The sequence below is a fragment of the Magallana gigas genome, chromosome 4 (genome assembly GCF_963853765.1).
Source record: "Magallana gigas chromosome 4, xbMagGiga1.1, whole genome shotgun sequence".
In the NCBI taxonomy this organism is placed as follows: domain Eukaryota; kingdom Metazoa; phylum Mollusca; class Bivalvia; order Ostreida; family Ostreidae; genus Magallana; species Magallana gigas.
The window spans coordinates 37,437,745-37,460,096 of record NC_088856.1 but is presented as its reverse complement, the minus strand read 5'-3'; the positions used below and the strand labels follow the sequence as shown (position 1 = coordinate 37,460,096).

At 34.3% G+C, this 22,352-nt stretch overlaps 3 protein-coding genes and 1 long non-coding RNA gene across 5 annotated transcripts in view; 3 read left to right on the top strand and 1 right to left on the bottom strand.

Moving 5' to 3' along the window:
- The window catches only part of LOC117683048 (battenin), a 108,401-nt gene that overhangs the window by 69,117 nt on the left and 16,932 nt on the right, over positions 1–22,352 (top strand). The window lies entirely within an intron of this gene.
- On the top strand, positions 120–2,291 carry LOC136274752 (uncharacterized). The gene is made up of 3 exons (XR_010713173.1): positions 120–465; positions 1,367–1,417; positions 2,002–2,291. It is a non-coding gene; the product is annotated as an uncharacterized lncRNA (long non-coding RNA).
- LOC109617716 (uncharacterized) lies at positions 6,902–13,121 on the top strand. 2 transcript variants are annotated; one of them, XM_066082345.1, is made up of 3 exons: positions 6,902–6,966; positions 7,185–7,262; positions 10,995–13,121. In XM_066082345.1, exon 3 carries the CDS (start codon positions 11,106–11,108, stop codon positions 12,495–12,497), a length of 1,392 nt encoding a protein of 463 aa, XP_065938417.1. In that variant the 5' UTR covers positions 6,902–6,966; positions 7,185–7,262; positions 10,995–11,105; the 3' UTR covers positions 12,498–13,121. The 2 variants fall into 2 exon arrangements, with proteins under 2 accessions (XP_065938417.1, XP_034305778.2); XM_034449887.2 differs by lacking the exons at positions 6,902–6,966; positions 7,185–7,262 and adding an exon at positions 9,702–9,805.
- Positions 18,793–21,214, bottom strand: LOC136274664 (tripartite motif-containing protein 2-like). The gene is made up of 2 exons (XM_066082048.1): positions 21,132–21,214; positions 18,793–20,522 (listed from the first exon to the last, which is right to left on the bottom strand). Exon 2 carries the CDS (start codon positions 20,065–20,067, stop codon positions 18,793–18,795), a length of 1,275 nt encoding a protein of 424 aa, XP_065938120.1. The 5' UTR covers positions 20,068–20,522; positions 21,132–21,214.

Here is a 22,352-nt window from a genome sequence, read left to right as displayed (position 1 = left end):
TTTCTGCTGGACATTTACTTTTCCCTGTTGTACAACAGAGTGAATGACTGCATGGCCAGCTGTAAACATAGTCAATATGGAAGCTGGCTAAGATACCGCTAAAGCTGTAGCAGAAATAGTTCGCAGGACAGATAAGGCAACACATCGTTTTGATATGCTAATGAAGGGATAATGAGTTATGACGTCATAATATACGCCCCGCCTCTGTATTACCTTATATAGAACATATACCGAAAACAGCAGTTTAAGCATAAAATACGGCTGATTTGATACTTCATAAGCAAAATATAACTACGAATCACTCATGTGTGTTTTTATAAGTTTACAACAATCAGAATATACGAAGAATTTCCATAACGCATCTGTCGTATGGGTGTGAATCTGCGTCCCAAAAGCGCTCGTCAGACGATGTAAACACGTGTAGCTGGTATTCCCGATGATGGCGATCATTTGATGATTTATCAGGTATGTAGAATAGATATACAGTGTGTTTGTAATATACCAGATAGCTCAATTACTATTATATTGTGATTGTATACTGTTGATGCATTTCTGATCGACTTAATGTGTTGTTTCGTTCAAAACATGAGGAGAGACTGCATTGTTTACATATAGGCCTATACAATGTACATTGTACATGTAGCTTTATTGCCAGTCCGTTAAATTGTTGATCATTTTCACCAATCGACACGAATCAGTTCATAGTACTTGTACTGACAATATTTAGCTTTACACAGCTGTTTGTTTTTATTTCAATTTGTAAGTAAACAATACAAAGACTGTGTGAAAACAGCTGATTTGATTTTCTGAAAATCAGTACAGTGCAGGCTAAAAGATGCTGATTTCATTTTCTGGAAATTGATGAACAGCTGATCAATAACACCTTTCTACTGTGTTCAAAATTCTTCCATGACAGTTCATTTATATTTTTTGCACATTCATGCAGTTGATATATTAAGATGTTTATGCACATTAATTCTTAATTATTACTAGTTTGTTTTTAGAACTCAGTATATTACTACCATAACACTGTTTGAAATCTTGTCACCTGAGTTCATACTTATGATGCTATACTATTGGTAATAAAAAAAAACCAAATAATAATAAACAAATGACTGCATGTCTCCATCTGATTTTCTCTAAATGAGCTAACTAGGAATCTACATTCATGGTCATATATGGAATTGTTTGTGTAGAATGTGCATATGTAACTTTCAAATAAAATTTGAAGTGTTGGTCATTTTACCCATCCATGCATAATATATGTAGACCTTTCACAAAAATGTTCAAATTACTGTTGACATGTCCTTATATGCATGTAAATTAAATTGTATGATTTCTCATAATTATATTTTGTTATTTGCAGAGTAATTTGAAAGGTGTCACACTGATTTGAAAAAAAAGGCTGGAAGAAAATGTAAGTAAATAACATACATGTACATATTGTATAAGTTCAATAATTTATCATTGAAATAATGACCAATCTGATTATTCTATGAGACAATTCAATTAGAAAAAGTATTTTCAAGTACGAATGGTTTCATTTAATGTTTTAAAATGATTGATATAAACCTATGTTATTTATAAATCTACAATTTTGAATATTGCTCATCAACAAATCAACAATACATGGTATGTTTTAATTCACACTGACTGCACCAGCATTATATAATATCAATCAATCAAATCAGTTGTGAGAGAGAGAGAGAGAGAGAGAGAGAGGTGCATTTTTAAGGTCAGGCCGGGTAAAATAAAGGGATGCAATTAAACTAATATCATGCACATATCAGGGGTGAGGATGCGAATAATTTCAAATCGATCAAACTGAAAAGCTGTATTTGAATTTGTGCAAAATTAAATGCACATCTAAACATAATGAAATGTTTATTAAGATAAATAAATTCCATTGACTATCAAATTGTAGAAAATCCTCCATTTCAGTCTTTCAGCCATTTTGATAACAAGTTAAAGTTACTGAAATATATATAATTTTCATTTTAGCTGGTACCTGCTTTGTCTTGAGATTTACATAAATGATGTTCTTATTGGTGATCATTTACCCGCACCCTTATCCTGGTGTCATATACAAGATGAAATGATGGAAAGAAAAACCTGAACTTTAGGAACAGGAAGACTGTGTTTTTGAAGAGAGAAGAGGACCAGAACTAAGAAGTCATACAATAAACACATTGACATCATAAAAAGAAATTGCAATTTTGAGTTTGCATGCATATGTCAGGTTTAAATGTTGTCACATAATTTTTTTTCAGAAAGTCCCTTTATCTTGTCAATGAATTAATAAAACAAATGAACCAAATATAATTGTTTCTATATATAATTATAATTTTGTTTGAGAAGTGGAAAGGGGATGGTATGTAAATGGGCGGGAGAGAGAGTCTCTCACATAGGAGAATTCAGACTTATTTAAATTCAATATATTGATGTGAACCAAAAATGGCTTTTGATCGCCTTGTTGCAGGATTTACACACTCTCTTTCCTTTCTCGGTAATGAGAAATGAGCGTTTAGAATTTTTTTTGTGAATGAATAGATATGCTAACCCTCCCCCCTCTCCTTAATCTTAATCATTCTGCATGTGTTGAATAAAAATAAAAGTCAATTTTAATAAGTGTTTAAATTACAAGTGTAACATGTGTAATACAAAGGTGAATACTGTTGATTGCTTATGGGGTATGGGAAAAGGCCTCATACATGGGCAGATCTACATGTATAGTCCCCGTGGCAAATTCTAATTCAATTCACAATTTACATAGTAAAACACCATGGTACCTGGCCCCTGGCAAACAGAATAAAGTTACCCCTTTGAACCCCCTCCCCAGAATAATATTAACAGACCCAAGCAGTGCTATAGAATATGCAGTCATTGGGCAAAGGCTGCACATAAATAATGAAAAAAATACTCCATATCTTATTTTTTAATATATATTATGAGAACAATTTAGTTATGTATATTAACAGCAGGGGCTTCATTTGTCTCTGTTGACATCTAATGAGATTCTAATCCCTCAAATAATTGTGTACAATTAGCTTTTATATATTTTTCTCCCATTACTAAAACAATATTAAGAAACCAATAACTCCGCGAATGCGGTTCACCAAGAGAACTGATACACAACGGTTTTTTGTTTACATCCATGATACAACAGAGGAAATGCGGACGATTCGTCGTAACCATCTTGTCTCTTTTAAAATAAATAAAACAGAAGCACTATGTTTAATTACCATTTAAATAATGTACTGTTGAAACATATCTTAAAATTAATTCGGATTATGTGATAAAATGACATCGCGCCTATATCAAAAGAGTTATCGCTCAAAGAGTTACCTCCCCTTTTGGCATCACTTGTGCGTTTGAAATGTGTATTGATTTGAGAGGACTTCTAGATTGAGAAATTTAATGCAAAAGTTCAAGTGCAAGACGGCTATAGATAGTATTAAACTTGGTATGATTTTCTTCCCTTTTACGAGTTCTTTAAAAAAACTGATGCTCATTTGTTGAGAGATGAAGGTTTACTTTGTAATTTTAATGAAAATATACAAAAATGCACTATTTTAGGAACAAGTAGCCAGTTTTTAAAGAAATTTACATAACTAGTAAACTTTACAACTGAATGAGCATTGATTTCTATGATGTATGGATAATTTTGAATATGTTGCCATATTACTTATTCTTAAATTTTTTTGCCTTGCCCTTGAACTTTTTGTCTCATTTTAGCATTGACGATTTATGTCTAAAAGACGCCCACGTGACCCTAAAAAGTCACGTGACCGACAAATTTAGACATGGTCAAGTAAAGGAGACCCATATATTTACAATAACACCCAAAATAGTTTAGAACTATTCATTATGCAGAAATGAATAGACAAAAGCAAAATGACCTCCTTTTACTGCTGTTTAAAAGCAAAATGTTGCCTTAACTGTCCTGCGTTATTCTTTTATTTTTTTCCAGATTTCTATCAAAGAGACATATATATTTATATTCTATGTACATGCTTGTTCAAATTATTCATTCATACAAAGGTAGATCAAATCTGTAATGGCACACAGAGATATAGTTTGATGAATAAAGGGAGGTAGGGCTTGAAATTTAAAGGTTAGTGAAGCATTTGTCATTTCTTTAAGGGTTGATCTAATATTGAATGCGTTGGACGAGAAGTGGAAGATCATAAATCCACAAGCACCTAGATCCACCAACTATTCATTATCCTGTTAAAAATCAATTTAAATTGTCTCAGGAAATTTTACTCTGGGATCACACAGACTGTGCTGGTGGTTTAAATTTGTATAAAAAAGTTGCCAAGAATGCTTAACACATTACACATTTTTAGATAAAAGCTTAATTAGAAATTGTTAGTAGGAAAACGCCATGCACTTGTTATTGTTGACTGCTCTGACACTCATATTTTTTATTTACTTACTGAAATGTTGATATGCTTTTAGTTATAACAAGAGAAGATTTTTTTACCTTATACAGTCATGTATTTCTCTCTTTCTACACATCAATCTGTGTCAAAAAGAATTTACATGCATGAATACTACACGTCAATCATCTAAAATCTTCCTTTAAATTTTTTTTTACATTGTTAATATATTCTGTATATTATTTAACATATGTATATGAAAATTATAAACATTGCAGACAAGAATTTGTGTCAACATTTTTTTGTTTTTTTTACTGGATATTGTACGTTGTACAGTTTTAAGGATCAAAAACATGTTGTAATTTATTTGATATCCTAAATTTTTCAATATTAATGTGTAATTTAAATTTCAATAAGCTAAGGTTTAGTGGCCTCATGTTGTCATTTTATTAAATTGTTTCTAACACCCCCCCCCCCTTCCCGACCCCAAAAAGGTAGTGACAGTTAGCAAAAATATTTGATTGAAATTAGACACAAATGCATAAACATAGTAATTTTGTGTTTGTCTTCACCCCCCCCCCACCACTCGCACACCAAAATATGTCTCCCCCCCCCCCCTTCTTTGCAAACAAAAGTATACCTCGAACCCCCCCCCCCCCCTTGGAAAATATTCTGGATATGTGTATGTAATCCACGTCGTTTATTTGGTTTTGAAATTAGACAAGAAAAAATCTATGGGATCCGGTGCTTCTATTATGATGTCATTAAAAGCAATGCAGCGTTTGACTGTTTTTTAAACAGACTGCATGAAGTTGGATATACTTAGAGCCTATTTTGTATTTCAATGACTGATTTTATTAATGCTTTGTGTAAGGGTCCTGCATGGATTAAATTGGGTGTGGGGACCCTTGCTCCTCCTCATATTAATTCAGATATCAAGATATTTCAAAATTGCCGAAAATCAGCATTGACTTGACACCCCCCCCCCCGCACACAAAATCTCCCCCCCCCCCCCGCCCGCTTTGACTATATCCTAGACCCTTGCATGATAAAGGCAATGCAGTCATTGCTATAGTCTGATCGACACGGTTATTTTAGATTTCACAATAGGAATATATGCATTTTGACGCCCATATTTTTTATTTTTTTTTTATTGTAAAAATTGATTTATAATAGTTTACATTATAGAGTTCTGAATAGATATTTTTTTAAATCAAAATTTAAAAAAAAAATCACTTAATATATATTAAGTTATTTACGATCAAGATAGAAAGAGGAATCTGGGCCAACCCACCCCTTCACGAAATTTCAAACACATGGGCGTCAGAAGGTATATCATATTTGGGCGGGGAATTTGATAGATAAAGTATGGGGGGGGGGGGGGGTGAACTGGATCTGAGTTTACTTGAAATGAAAATATTCTACGATATTTCCAATTATAATTGTTAAACATATGTTTTAAAATTATGATTATGTCAATTTGTTGATGGCACTACAGAGGCACATCACGTGTCCACATAGGCACATATCATGCCCACAGACGCACATCACGCACACACAGAAGAGGGACAACTGCGTCCACAGAGGCCGAACACATGCCCACAGGTGCCCACGATCTGTTCCAAGAGATTAAAACCGAGTCCCTAGGGACACAGAACATGCTCGCGAAAATCGATACAGAGGCACCTGGATTTATACAAACGAATGCAACATGTGAACGTTTCGAGAAATATTCCGAACCCAAGGTAATTATTTTGCTGAATTTGTAATTATTGATGTGTAATTATTAATTGAATTGTTCATTATTATTTCTTTATTCCTCTATTAACTTAAATTCATGTTATAAATTTCAACATACCAGTGATTTGGAGATACCGGGTCCCTCGTTGACATCGACCATTTGCATGATTTATTGTTATCAGATCCAAAAATAATTGTGTTAAGTGGTTCTTACATTGAACATTAAAATGCAATTTTACAAATATACAGGCTGTTAATTTTAGGGCATTATGCTGGGCTTTGTAAAATCTTTAATTATGCATTGAGAGAGAGAGAGAGAAGATAGAGAGAGTTAGACTAATTTGGAAAAGTGCCCCTGTTTTTCATTTAGATGAACAAATGGTCCATGCTATCGATGATGTTAGACCATGATAATGACGACAGTGATGACGGCGAGGAAGAGCTGGACCAGGCGGTATGGTCATAACTAATTGTAATCAGATTCATCAGATTAATCATATTTTCATCACGGCATTGATTCAATATTTCGATTTTGTAGACATTCTCAGCAATCTATACTTGTTATGAATATCAAAACAAATTGGAACATTTAATGATTCATAGTCTCGTGATTTTCAGGCCCTGTCCAGACTTTGTGCCTTGTTGGGGAATATAATTCTTTGGGAAGAGGTACTGAATAAAAACTTGTCCCCCTTTGTTGAAATATACAAATTACAGATTAATCTAGTTGATTTAATATTATATATCTGTATATTTCTATACATACACATTCTCTCTATAGGCACGAGTTTTGTCAGAGCTGACCATCAAAACAGTTCTAGCTGAGGAGCGAATAACATTAGAGGTGATTATACTTATATGCATTATAAACCTATATAAATTTCAAATTTACTAGTTGGGAGTAAATACAAAATAAACAATATGTTCATTTTGTATTTTCTGCCACCCGCTAATATAAAAATATGCAACGTGACATAAATACTTACATGTAATAAATCGATAAATGCGTACTTATACGCATAAAGGATAATTGTTCTTACGAACATTTATATCTGTTTTAAGGCCAGAAGGATGTCCAATATGGCGATACAGTCTGCCTACTCAGCGTCCGTCGTTACCCTACTAAGGTCCTCTAAGAAGGTGAGAAGGAAATTAAGCTCAACACAGGAATAGGTATTCTAATATTCAAATATAAATTTAAGGTTCTACATGTAAAGATCTATAGATTAAGCTAAAACACGTACAAAAAGTTTCTTACCTTTACTCACATGATATAAGCTATAGTTTGGCTGCAGGTCTGTAGTTTCCCGATCTGAAATAAAAAAAATCAAATGGAGGATCAGGTCGGCCATCCAAATTTTTCAGACCGGGATCCACAGACCTGCAGTTATTCAAAAACTATTGTGAAATTATTTGCCAAAAGTTCATCGATACGTACAGGTATGTTAGATTGCCGCAAATATCAATGAATAAGATGCTAAAACCATGGGCAAAAGAAACGCGACTAAAGAGCTTCAAACTTATAATTATACAATCGTAATGAGTTGCTACACATATAGAATCGATAAGTCACTAATATAATGAACGCATAATTGATGTTACATTTTTACCTTATAAACCGATTTGCTGAAGATAAATTCTTAACAGCTACACGTAGTATAACACTTTCCCTAACCGTGTCCGTTTCCTGTTTACGCCAAACATCTTCAGGCGACTTCTAGCTTGCTGTTTTGGGTGCTGCAGGAGGAGAATTAAAACTTTTAATTAATCATAAATAAAACACCTTAATTAACCAATATTCATTCTTTCATTTTGATCCTTGTTACTGCTGGTGAAAAAAAGCCATGATACCAAATCAGACAGTACTTTTGATTTTGAGGGAAATTTTTAATTTTAAGAATTGCAGCGTATTTTCAAATAAGATTCATAATTTCAAGTTTGATCAAAACCATGTTTCTTGGCCGCTCTCTGCTGGTTGAAGGGGGTGCATGTTTATTGCTGTAGATTTTGTATCATTTGGCTTTTGGCTTTCATAAATCTACATGTACATGTTTATTTTAATTCAATTTACATTTTACGTCCAAAGGTTAGGCAATTTAAAAAAAAATAATAAGACAGTGGAACATTAACTGACAAGATTGGAAATATACCGCTGATGTCAATTTCACCTGTTACAGTCAAAACATTTGAAATGGGCGAGGCATATTGAAGCGGACGTCTGAGAAAACATTGGGTTGAAAATGTAGCATTTCAATCAACCTCACCGTTAATTATACATATCTAATGCATGCTTTGAAAATGTACAAGAAAGCCAGGGGTTTTAGCTAATTTTAGTTCCATAACCAGGAAGTAAATTACACTATTTCGCGGGTAGGTTAAGGCAACTCCGAGCTAAATGACCGTCAAAATTATGATCAATTTAAAAACAGTTTATTTTTATGAAAACAGTGCGGAATATTAATATCAAGTGGATGTGTTCACCAAGATTTTATTTTTCTACTTCGGAATCGACTCGATCTTTGAAGCTGCCGTACCATGGTATTACGTGACAGTTAAAAATAGATCACGTTTTACCTTATTAAACACAAAATCAAAAAGTGTAACACTACCCCGAAGTTCATTTGTATGTTTGCTACAATAAGCAATTAGTTCAGCTTTATTAATATAACCGCTAGAATCCTATTGTTAATCGCATAAAATAAATATTGTAAATATTTATCGGAAACCCTCTCAACCTTTATATTCATTTCCTATCATATCGCAGGTTCTATGGTATCGCAGTATTTCTGTTTACGAATAGTACTTAGCAAATTGACATTTGACATCGGGATATTTTTAGACATAGTAAACAGAGGCACGCTGAACATCACAGAGGTATATCATAGAGAAATCTCACAATAACATTAGTTTCTGGAAATATTTTCGTATTGATAAATTTTTCGACAAAAATGATTTAACTACCGCGATATCATAGGACGGGCTCATATCATTTCATTTAAAATACTACGTATTTTTCATTTAAAACAACGAAGCACAGGATTCTAGCAGCACTTTTCAAGTACTTGAGGTCATATTTACCACAGTCATCTTTCATAATATCCGGGGTAGTGTTACACTTTTGCCTTTTTTTGTATACACACTGACAGAGGAAAGGCTGGCCAAGCCATATAAATGTCGATCTGCTTACCTTATAAAACTCGCTGATTAAATAAAATATCCATGCCTGTATTATCCTGATTATATCCTAACTGACACTCATCTAAATCTTAGGTATCTGTATTAAATAAGTCTTATTTCGGCATACCGATGATTTGTCTCCCGACATGATCTTCTCTATGAAACATGCTTGTGACGTCATCAATGATAATTATACGTAATAGAGAGAAATCAAAGATATATTCAGTTAGAAGAGTTTCTAGTGATATTTTATGCCTGTAGTTTTTATAATTTAAACCAGAGATAAAGTTAAAATAGACATGTTTCTGAGTAAAATATGACACCATGCTGCTTTTTGTGACGTTATATCGATCTTAGGAATTTGATCGCTGAGACTTGCCTTATCACCCGCGACGCCCCCGGCATTACCTTGATACAGAACACACGTGATAAATAGACTGGTCCTCTGTCTCTATCGTACGAAAAAGATATCGTGCATATCATACAGGCATTGCAAGTCTAAAGTGGTAAGTTAATTAGAACAATTTTGTCTGAAATTGTGAGAAAACTAACTATCTAATATACCTCATGACGGTACAACATTCTACATATTCCTAACCGTAATCTAGATGGATAAGTCAACAAAGGCTTGTCCTTATTATTGAACCGAAAGTAGTGACAATTTTTAGAGACATGATGAAGTTATCCAGCTTTATTATTCCATTCCTTTTGCATTTTTAATGATTATGTGTCATTCTAAAACAGTTTGTTTCTGGTGTAAGAAAAGTAAACGGCCAAATTTTTAATTACAAACTATAGACTTTGACACGTGCGTTCACGGGTTGACATTACATATCGGACATTTACGAAATAGATACATCGACATACCATATTGTTGAAATTTACATAACAAAGCCTACAATAATGCTATAAAGTTCACTACACTTTACTTTGTTAGAATAATCTAACTGTGTCTCGTCTCGTGAATCTGGCCCTTACAACAGTTAGATTGCCTCCCATATATCCTTAATGTAGCAGAAAATTGCAGAATCGCTCCGAAACGATTTTGGAAAAAAATTAATGAAGTGCATTGAAAATAACAGTCAAATTAATCGTAATAAACCTTTTTGAGACTGTAAAAACCTTTCAAAATTTAATCCATATAATGAAAAAAATCAACACTTTTTTTTCATTTTAACGCACAGTCACGAATTTTCTTTGCTACAGAGACAATACACGGAACGCATGCTATCGCAAAACCGGGTCCGTAGGAAATTTATCATTTTAACGATAAAACAAATTTTTGCATGGAATCAAATTGCCATCACGAAGAAAAAAGTAATTACTAAGTTGATAGGTATATTTGTTATAATTTTATAATTACTCTCATAACATATATATGAACAGAATATATATAGCAAATTTCCTATGAAATTTTACACGTATTTGTATTATCGTTTCTGAGTTTATTCATGAAAATATGATATTGTGGAAACATAAACTAAAGATCCCGTTAGCGTGAATGTATTGTGCAAACGCAAGATTGTAAAATCCAAAAAATCCAGATGATTTCAGGGATTTTTTAAGGAACTTGAGTAATAATTAAACGTTGTAACGTGTTTCATTGTCTTGATAAGTTGTAGTTGATTTGTAAAGGGAAGCTATTTACCTTATTAAATTTTATAGACCGGTAAAATTTAAATTTTATAATTTCAGATGGCATTATCTGAATCCCCAATACCACCCGATGCTCAGCATTATTTGGTGTGTGGCACTGAAGACTGTTAGAAGAACTGTCAGTTTTACTGCAATGACTGTCACCTACCAATGTGTGAACAATGCCGAGATAAACATCAGAAGAATAAGAAAACCGAAAAACACGAAGTGGTCCCTTATAAACAACGCAAACATCAAATTCCTTTAGAGAAATGCAAGATCCACCCATCAAAACACATAGATCTTCTTTGTGAGGAATGCCAGATTCCCATTTGTTCTAAATGTACAACCACAAAAGAACATCGTGGTCATCTGTTTACCGATCTAGAAATGGTCTTTGCTGAACATTTTTTACTTTGTCACGTAGAAGTTGCCAAAATTCGAAGCTATTTTGAGCCTACGTCTCAAGATTTGGAAACGGAAATTGCTGAAGATGTCAAAGAAATAATGAGGACAATTGAAGACATAAGAACATCCATGAAGGCCGAAGCTGAGTCTGTGAAAAAGTGTGTAGACACAGTCACGTTAGATAAAATAAATCATGTTGACAAAATAGAACAGTCATTATTAGAAACTTTAAGCGGTCAAAGTCAAAAAATAGATGACTACATTAACTATCTCCATGATTTAATTCAGACGTTTAATGGTTATTTATCTCCTTCAAACATCGAACAATTGACATTTGCTCTCAAATCAAAAAACTTAATAATACAACCCATACCAGAGACATCCAAACCAGTCCCACCCGTATTTACTGCTGGTCAATACACAAAGGAAGATGTCGCTAAACTGCTGGGTAGAATAACTGTTCCCGACACTAAACCACAGAACAGAAAAGTGAAACCCATGGAGACTGCCTCTACACAGTTGAAACCTACAGGGAAACAGAGAAAACAAGACAGAGAGAAATCTGACGTGAATCAAACACTGTCTCTATCGTCCTCCGTCACCAAGGTCAGGGAGTACACGGTACCAGGTGTTTGCAATGCATATCATATATCACTGGGTAAATCAGGCAGACTCTGGGTCAGTGAAATAAATGGTAACCTTGTCCAAACCGATCTACAAGGGAATCAGCTTCAGAAGATACAAACCAGTGGTATCAGATCCGAAGGCTACCACACAGTCACACAGAACGGGGATCTGATCTATACAGATAAACAAAACAAAGTCATCAATAGGATAACATCGGAAAATATAATCACTGAATTCATTAAAACAGGAGACTGGGAACCACTCAGTATACATTGCTCCCACTTCAACGGGGACATACTGGTGGGGATGATAAAGGATACAGAGGGTAAAGTCACCAGGTACAACAAGGCATGGACAGAAATACAGGACATACAGAGAAACAACAAAGGACAGGAACTGTATGAGCTACCGCACTACATCACAGAAAACATCAATGGTGATGTCTGTGTATCAGACATTAACAAATATGCTGTAGTGAGGTGGATAAATCAGGACGACACAGGTTCTCCTACACAGGTCAGAGGTTAGGGTTTAATCCCTATGGAATATGTACTGATGTACTCGGTCACATCCTGGTGTGTGATACATATATATTCAGTAACACAGTTGATCTTCTGGACCAGGACGGTCAGTTCTTGTCTGTACTACTCACAGGACAACAAGGGATAGATTATCCCATTAGTGTGTGTGTGGATGATGACAACAATCTCTGGGTGGGACAACGTAACACCACAACAGTGACAGTGTACAAGTATCTACAGTGATCATTATATGTCCATACAATAATTAGGTACTGTGTGTGTGTTGTGAGACAATGTAACAACACTGTTATATACTGGTATATACAGTGTAGATAGAAATACATGTAAACATTCATGTAGCCTGGTATGTTTTAGTTTTGATTAATGAATCATATTCATTGCCTAACAATTGATGAATAAATAAACATGTATTATTTTTCTTTTTATAGCTATTAGACACTTAATTTCTGATTGAATCTTGAACAATAGCTATCAAAAGGACTTACGTAACATATGGTTTTACTAGTAAATGATGTCAGGAGAATGTTCTCTGAATGATATCTTTAAAGTGACATCTTAAAAAGCAAATGTAATTATGTTAACACATTATTGTTAATAGGCACTGATCATTAAAGACATTGATATATAAATTATCATATTATTCTCTTTCACTAGTTCTAATCTAATTTATGTAAGAACTCTGTCGTAAAAGCCCGTGAAGTTGCGATTGGATTTCGATCTAGTAAGTGAATTCTTTCTCAAAAGGTTTATCTTCCCCTGTGGCCTTGATCTTCGAGCCTTGTTGTCCAAATGCTGGGCCTGACTTGAATTAAAACCGTACCTTGAAAGAAATACAGACAATATTCAACATTCAGTGTTTCATCAATTGATGAATTTGATATAAGATAAATATTAAAGGTCCTCCACACCTTTGGAAGAAGTCCTAAACATCTAATTTATAGTAACTGAAAAATATGGATTTCGAGTATATATTCGACTTGAAAATGACAGAAAAAATTTAAGTTTTTGGGGAAAATCAGCGTTTAAAATATCACCGCTATTCAATAAAACAAAGTGAAACGTCCCTGCAGTATTCGAACTGGGGACCTACGGGTCAGTAGATCAAAGCTACATCCAATGCACAACAGTGATAGACAGCAAAAATCGGCGATACAAACTGTCTGTGTCATAATGGGCTAACCATGCGCGGATACAGAAAATGTTTCGGGGCGGGGGTTCCGACGGTGATTTGAGTTTTGCGGGGGGGGGGGGGGGTCCAAGGCATATTTATTGTAATTCTATAATGAAATTTAAAGAAATTTGAACTTTTCAGGGGAGGAACCACCTGACACACCCACCCCCTTTCTAGATCCGCGCATGTTAACATCACCATGTTGTGACGCTCTGTCGTAAATGAAATGACTCGTATCCTTATTTAAAATGCTCTGACACGCAAACGTTCTCTCTCTCTCTGTCTCTGTCTCTCTCTCTCTCTCTCTCTCTCTCTGTCTCTCTGTCTCTGTCTCTGTCTCTCTCTCTCTCTCTCTCTCTCTCTCTCTCTCTCTCTCTCTCATACTCTCTCTGAGATTGAACATGAAAAACAACTGAATCTTTTTATTCTTTGCACTGTGAACTGCACAACTTATATACAACGAAATTTGAAAAATATTACACATGAAAAAAGTCAAAAGCCAAAATCATGGACATTTTAATTTGAAATATATTCCGTTCAATTTATGAAAGAGAGTTATTACTCTAGACTTTTCAAACTGTATCACTTTGATTTATTATCAATGTAGAAATACCGTCACTGTATGTCAATCATTTAAATCGTATTTTTTTAAAAATGCTAACGTGGGTTATGTATTTTTCCTGCAATGTAGCTACCTTCATATCCCGAATGAATCACCAAAGAAAGCATTTTATTGTTTAAATAGTCATTGATTCGTCATTATTTACACCCTTTGTTTTTTGTTTTATTTTGCTCATACGCATAATCGACTTATATTTAATGCTTACTGAATTTGGTCTTTAAATATAAATCAGTTTAAGTTTGAAAAAATTGTCTTTTTTCTAAAATTTCTTTTGAAAATATAATTTTTTGATATTGCATGGAATTGAGGTTGTTTTAAGTATAAAACTTAGGAAGAACTCCTTTTGGCTGAAGTATCAATTTCAATCTAATTTGACATTATATGCATATGAAAATAAAGAGCTATCTGCATTCCATTCATAAGCTATCGTTTATTGATTATCTTTATTTGCACAAACCCGTCAATAGTACCAATACAAAGGCAAATTAAAATTAACAAAGTTAAGATCAAATGTCAAACACATTCTTGTAGATACATTCCTCACTGTATGGATGTTTAATATATGATAATATCTGCCTTTTAAATTTTATGTACAGCTGCCAAAAATAATTGTTATTTGGCGTCAATCGATGTAAAAAAAAACTTGAATAATGAAAGAATAAACAACTTTCGCATATTGAAATAATAAAAAACATATTTCGGTTCAGTCCTACTAAGGAAATAAACTTAATTTATATACAAGTATTTTACAACAAATTTGAATCATTTGCCATTTAAGGCAAATAGGAAGTTGGATAGATTTGGAGATTGTCACAAAAACTTATGTTGTAATACATATTTTTTAAATTCTTAAAAATATTAAAATTAGCACTGGCACGGAAACAAATAATGTTATAACGGAAATATTTTTCCGTGTGAATATTTTGCTTTATTCGTTTACACTCATGAGATCCGATTTGCGAAAACTATAGATTACATGCTAGTTAATACTCTAAAAACTTATTTGAATGACTCAAACTGCTGAAAACTTTTTCGATAGGAATATGCAATATCTAATTTATCAGCGTTAAATTTGCATCTTCAGATTTTTTTAAATCTTATAAAACAATTCACATGCATATATGTAGATACATTTCCGGTTGGATTATTCATGATTGTCATTTTCATCTTTACATGGTTTGTTTTTCAGATACAAACACAAATTAATATCTTAAAGGACATGTGACCGCCTGAATGATCATGATATCATTCAAATGGGTAGCAAAGACACACATTCATCAGAAAAAAAATGTGCACTAATCAGTGTCTAGAACATGTAATTTTGAATCAATTTCATTTTTCCCGATTTCCACTCAGCCACAAACAGGTTGTCGTTGGTGTCCACACATAAACCGTATGGACAACATATATTGCAGTTGTCAATGTAGCGGATGAACTGTCCGTCCTGATCAAGGATGTGGATACTGTGGTTGTTACAGTCAGCGGTCAGGATCCGACCCTGGCTGTCTGTAGTGATTCCGTAAGGATTAAATGATCTGGTAGCAGTATTGAATGGTCCATTGTATGAAAAGCGAAATTTCCCGACTCGGCTGACCACCACTACTGCACTGGCCCAACAGATAGAAACACAGATATCTTCGTTCCTATTTTCATTAATTTATTTTACAAACTTTAAAACGTATATCTGGTTAAATATTGTAAAATTTGGAAACATTCTAAACCGGTAAGAATATTTCAATTATAGTGCACTCTAATTCACATTAATATCAACATATGACCATACCACCTTGAGTTCTATTCGGTAACTACAATATTTCATGCGGCTGGTCTGTCTTTTTGTATTGAGTTTCCTTTGCTTTATTTGTGTAACACTCGGCTACTTAAAGATTGTCTATGCTGTCCACATATAACCAATATGGAATACAATTGTCACATATTGGGGTTAAAAAAAACCACAATTTAAATATCACCGAAATTTTATAATCTAGATTAGCATTTTAAAATTTGTTACCGCCACCAGATGGACACAGGAGCGTATTTGGGGTCTACATTTGTTGGATAAAAAAATTATACATTGACATGTTGTAATTTTTATCGTCTTATCAACATACAAAAAAATTGTGTCTTTTTATTTATACATATAGTTCATATTGTATTGATGTGATCCTTCCTAATTTACATCTCGTTATAAAGTTTTATTGTTGAAAATTGGTTTTTTGCATCGTGATAGCCTGTTTCCCTGAACTACCCACAATGCTACTTTTGCGGAGCATTATTGGTAAGTCAGAGAAACGGGCTACATATGAGTTTTCCCCACTGATATACATGTATATATCTTGTAAATGTTATCCATATATTTGAAAAATATCGTCTAACGACCATTTTTTTTTCCATAAATAATTCTTATCTCAAAATTGCTTTAATATATTACCTGAACTTCTTTGGTAGAACTTTAGGCCCTGAGATATCCTGTTTTCACCAAAAAAATCTGTTTTAATTTCTGAATAAATACCAAAATGCTTTCAAATTTGGATTTTTTCTTTAATCTTTATTCATACAAAGCTCTTCACAAAGATTGATATTGTCTAAAAAGAGCAACAGTTTTCTGCAATATTTGAATTCAATCTTTTTAAAGTGTGTGAACAATTGGCAACTGATGAAAAATAAACCCACCGAATCCAAAAACTCAGGAAAATGAGAGTCAAAGAACCTCGTTTACCTTGTGTATACCTTTGTATACATCGCCAGTGGCACCACACCCGATACATTCATCTATCTTATACACATAATTCTTAGTGGCACGATATGAGCTCATTTTTTTTTTACACAATATCGCCTACTTCTGAAAGCGTAAATTGTCCTCCACGCACCCCCCCCCCCTTTTCAAAAATCTTAAACTCTCACAACGGTAAAGGCTAAAATATATAACAAATAAAAAATCCCACCAATCTGATTAAAATCAGATCCTCGTAGCGGCACATCATTAAAACGGGAGCACCGAGGATCTGATTTTAATCAGATTAAAAATCCCCCGATCATGCATGCATGGATCCACGAAGGGGAGTATCAAGGGTCTACCGGGGAAAGGGAATACCCCTCCCTCCACTAGAAAATCCAGGCGTATTGAGTTCACGTAGTAAGTTACATGTACCTATTGAATATATCTCTTTGACCCCCCCCGTCCTTCTTTTTTCTTTTGAAAAAATCAAAGTATGCTATCTATCTATCTATCTATCTATCTATCTATCTATCTATCTATCTATCTATCTATCTATCTAATCTATCTATCTATCTATCTATCTATCTATCTATTTAAAGAAAGAATTCAGCAATCAAACAAATGTTATTAATACGAAATGCATTTGAAATTTTGGTCACCAGGCATTCGTGGCGTTACGACATATCTGGTTTCCGTGTAAATACTTCTATTGAGTACCTTGGAGATGACTAAATGGAATTTGAAGAAATTTTAAGAAATCAAAGAATATGAAAATTATCCCATTTTAAGGTGCTTTCAAACAGAAGACCTTTAGTAAACAACAATTAAACGATACCTTTGATCATTCGTTTGGGTTATGAGGGTACAATTGTAGCGATTATTGCAAAAACAATTACATCATCCGCCAACGCAAATGACAAGCTTAAGGGGGCGTTACGAAGAAAAAAATTATTTCATGATATTGAATTATCATATATAATATTACAACTCTCCCTGCCTCTTTATCTCTCTCTCTCTCTCCCTCTCTCTCTCTCAATGTTTAAGTTCTGTGGTGCCCGGAACTTCCTGCAGTAAACTTTTATAGTGTAATAATAATAATTTCATTCCCACTTAGGCAAGCATATTTGTGATACAATAGATTCCGATATTGTTCAGATCATATTTGATTTTTTTATCGACAATTTTTAAAATTGACACCTTCTTATTTCCAACAATTTCTTTTAAAATTTACAACTCTTAATTTCCAACAAATTCCTTTAAAATTTTCACCAAGAGCTGTCAAACAAACATTATCGAAAGAATATCGGATTTATAAAAAATATTGGGTATTCACAATTGATTTTTAAAAGCAGTGGGAAGGGGGTGTATCTATTAACACACGATTTAAATATTTCATAGATCTCTATTTAAAGATTATGAATGTAACAAAATTTATGTGTACTGATCAAATATATGTGTACGTCAGTTTAAAAAAAAGTTAATGTAATTTAATAAAACTATTGCACCAATTAAAATAACAATATCATAAACTACTAACTAAAAAAGAAGAGTGTTTTAATACCTGTAAATTTAATAGTTAACTCTTCAGCAATGAAATTATTCTATATATTTACGAATTAAAATACACATGTTTACATGAATGATATGTACTCCAACGTACAATGTAGATACCAGTCATTCTACACTGTCACTGTGTTGTTGTTACATGTTCATCGTCTCACAACATACACACTGTACATACATGTAATTATTGTATGGACATATAATGATCACTGTAGATACTTGCACACTGTCACTGTGTTGGGGTATTCTTGTCCCACCCATATATTGTTCTCATCATCCACACACAAACTAATGGGTAACTTTACCCCTTGTTGTTCTGTGAGTAGTAAAGACAAGAACCGACCGTCCTGATTCAGGAGATGTACTGTTTTACTGATATCATCACACACCAGGATGTGACCGAGTACATCAGTACATAATCCTAATGGAGAAAACTTTGACCCTTGACCTTTGTAGGAGAACCTGTGTTGTCTTGATTTATCCACCACCACTACAACATCATTGTTATAGTCTGATACACAGACATCACCATTGATGTTTTCTGTGATGTAGCGTGGATACCAATACAGTTTCTGTCCTTTGTCGTCTCTCTTTATGTTCTGTATTTCTGTCCCTGTCTTGTTGTACCTGGTGATTTTACCCTCGTTATACTTCCTCATCCCCACCAGTAGGTCCCCGTTAATGTGGGAGGAGTGTACACTGATTGTTCCCCAGTCTCCTGTTTTAATGAATTCAGTGATTGTATTACCCAGCTGTGTTATCCTATTGATGAATTTGTTGTTTCTGTCTGTATAGATCAGATCCCCGTCCTGTGTGACTGTGTGGTAGCCATATCCACAACTGGTTTGTATCTTCTGTAGCTGATTCCCCTGTAGATCTGTTTGGACAAGGTTACCCCTCCAATCACTGACCCAGAGTCTGCCTGATTTACCCAGTGATATATGATATACATCATCAACACCTGGTACTGTGTACTCCCTGACCTTGGTGACAGAAGGAGACAGAGACAGTGTTTGTTTCACGTCAGATTTCTCTCTGTCTTGTTTTCTCTGTTTCCCTGTAGGTTTCAACTGTGTAGAGGCAGTCTCCATGGGCTTTATTTTTCTGTTCACTGGTTTAATGTTAGGAACAGTTATTCTACCCAGTAGTTTGGTGACATCTTCCTTGCTGTATTGACCAGCAGTAAATACGGGTAGGACGGGTTTGGATGTCTCTGGTATGGGCCTTATAATCAGATTTTCTGAATTGAGAGCAAATGTTAATTCTTCTATGTTTGAAGGGGATAGGTAACCATAAAACATTTTGATTAAATCATTGAGATAGTTGATATAATCATCAATATTTTGGTTTTGGTCGTATAATGTTTCTAATAATGACTGTTCTATTTCGTTGACTTGTTTTATTTTATCTGATGTGACTGTGTCTACCAGGTTTTTCACAACCTCAGCTTCAGCCTTCATGGATGTTCTTAAACCTTCCATGACCTCTTTATTTCTGTGACATCACCAGCAATATCTTTTTTTAAATCATGAGAGGTTGGTTCTAAATAATTTCTAATTTTGGCAATTTCTTCTTGACATAGCGAAACCTTCTCATCAAAGACCATTTCTAGATCGGTAAACACATGACCGCGATGTTCTTTTGTGGTTGTACATTTGTAACAAAGAGGAATTTGGCATTCCTCGCAGAGAATAACCATTTCTTTTGTGGGGTGGAGCTTGCATTTCTCTACAGGAAGTTGTCGTTTGCGTTGTTTGTAAGGGACCACTTCATGGTTCTTGGTTTTCTCATTTTTCTGATGTACATCTCGACATTGTTCACACATTGGTAGGTGACAGTCATTGCAGTAAAACTGACAGTTCCTCTCACAGTCTTCAGTGCCACACACCAAGTAATGCTGGGCGTCGGGTGGAATTTGTGATTCAGATAATGCCATCTGAAATTAGGTAAGTGCAAGCAATTTAAAGGAAGCTGTGACATTTATTTATTTATTAATTACTAACTTTTCTTTTCTGGCTAGGTACATGTACATACAATGTATAGACCTGGTGCAGAAATTTAATATATATCATTTAGCAAGGCACTTCAGTAATCAGGGATCCAGATTTTTTTTTTCTAGGGAGGCGTCTCCTGCAATTGTGTTGCATTTGACAGTTGAACGGTTAGTTTCTAGCACATGTCATTTGGTTTATAGTATACAATTATATATTAATTAAACATACAATAATTATTGGTTGAAACTATATGCACTTTTTGTAAAAAAAAAAAAACAAAAAAAAAAAAAAAAAACAGAACCAAAAAAAAAAAACTACAAAAAAAAATGGTTGAATGGATGGGACAATGAGAGCTAGTTCGAGAAAATGCATGTCCCTATGTTTGAAAAAGGCCGCTACTTTCGGTTCGGTTAATAAGAATAGTACATATACAATTGTCCATTGTTGATCAACTTAATAATCGTAAACGCAATCTATTATTTACGCACGCGAATGGATACACATTCCAACTTCTTTACATCATGAGATATCGATACACTTATTCAACTTACCGTGTGTATTGATGTGACATTCAAGTTATTTCAGCCATTATGACGTGAATGACAACCGTGAGACTCGAATGAGAGAATGCGAGACTTGTGTAATTTACTTCCTGGTTTAATGTTTAAATCTCTCGACCTCTTACCCTGAATAAACAGTCATTTATTTAAATTAGAGACCCGGTGTCTTTGTGATATGGGTGCTGTCATATCAAAATATAGATGTGTGTAAACAAAAGTGTACAAATGTCATACAAGATAAAATTAATACTGAACTAGAATCTAGGTGATAATCACTGGCGTCGGAAGCAAACTGAAAGTGTGTGTGTGTGTGTGGGGGGGGGGGGGGGGGGGGGGGGCTAGACTAATCATCAGAAATTTCGACAAGCCCAAAAAAAACCCTAATTCCCAAAATCATTAAAATCCTAATCCGTGGGGGATGGGGGTATACAGTTCCATTCAAGGTAAATTTAGGAACAATTATTTTTCCTGCGAGAAAAAGTGTGGGGGGGGGGGGGGCTGAACTCCCTATGTGCCTAATGGTTTGGTCTAACTTTGCAAACAAGTGGGGGGGGGGGGGCTAAGCCCCCCTCCAGCCCCCCCCCCCGGTTCCGACGCCTATGATAATAGAATAAATTTCATTCTACATGCACAGATCAACACAGAGGGTGGGGACTCTTATTGGATTATGTATAGAATATTTACTACACTGTGTATCCCTATTATAGCATTTTCTATTGACTTTTAAATCTATGAGGAATGCAGACACCTTTCTGACTCATTTTTAGCTCCTTCGTTGATCCAATCAATCATTTGATTTAAAAAGCTCACACGATCTTCACCTTTTATCACTTGAAGATACCCAAAATTGATCTTTTTCGAAATGTAAATTATGAAAAATCATGACACCGATTTTATTCTTGTTGATTGAAGTTTGATGAACTTTTTAATAATATAAAGGCCTATTACAACTTAAAATATATAATCAAATCATTACACACTTTAATTACAGATAATGTTTTTTTTTATGGATTAAACACGCTGTCAATGATTGTACATGTAAAGTAGAGCATTATATACATAGGTTCAATACTAGTATATATAGGCTATGCCTGCATGCGCGGATCTAGTATGTCTAGTATGTCCTTGGATTCACCCTCCCCGGCAGCCTAAAATATCTTCCGGACCCCCCTCCCCCCCCCCCCCCCCACTCATTTTCAAAAATATTCTGGA

What these genes read in the sequence shown, in the direction of transcription:
- LOC109617716 (XM_066082345.1), top strand. Translation starts at nt 11,106, where the DNA reads ATGTGTGAACAATGCCGAGATAAACATCAGAAGAATAAGAAAACCGAA.
- LOC136274664 (XM_066082048.1), bottom strand. Translation starts at nt 20,067, where the DNA reads ATGGAAGGTTTAAGAACATCCATGAAGGCTGAAGCTGAGGTTGTGAAA.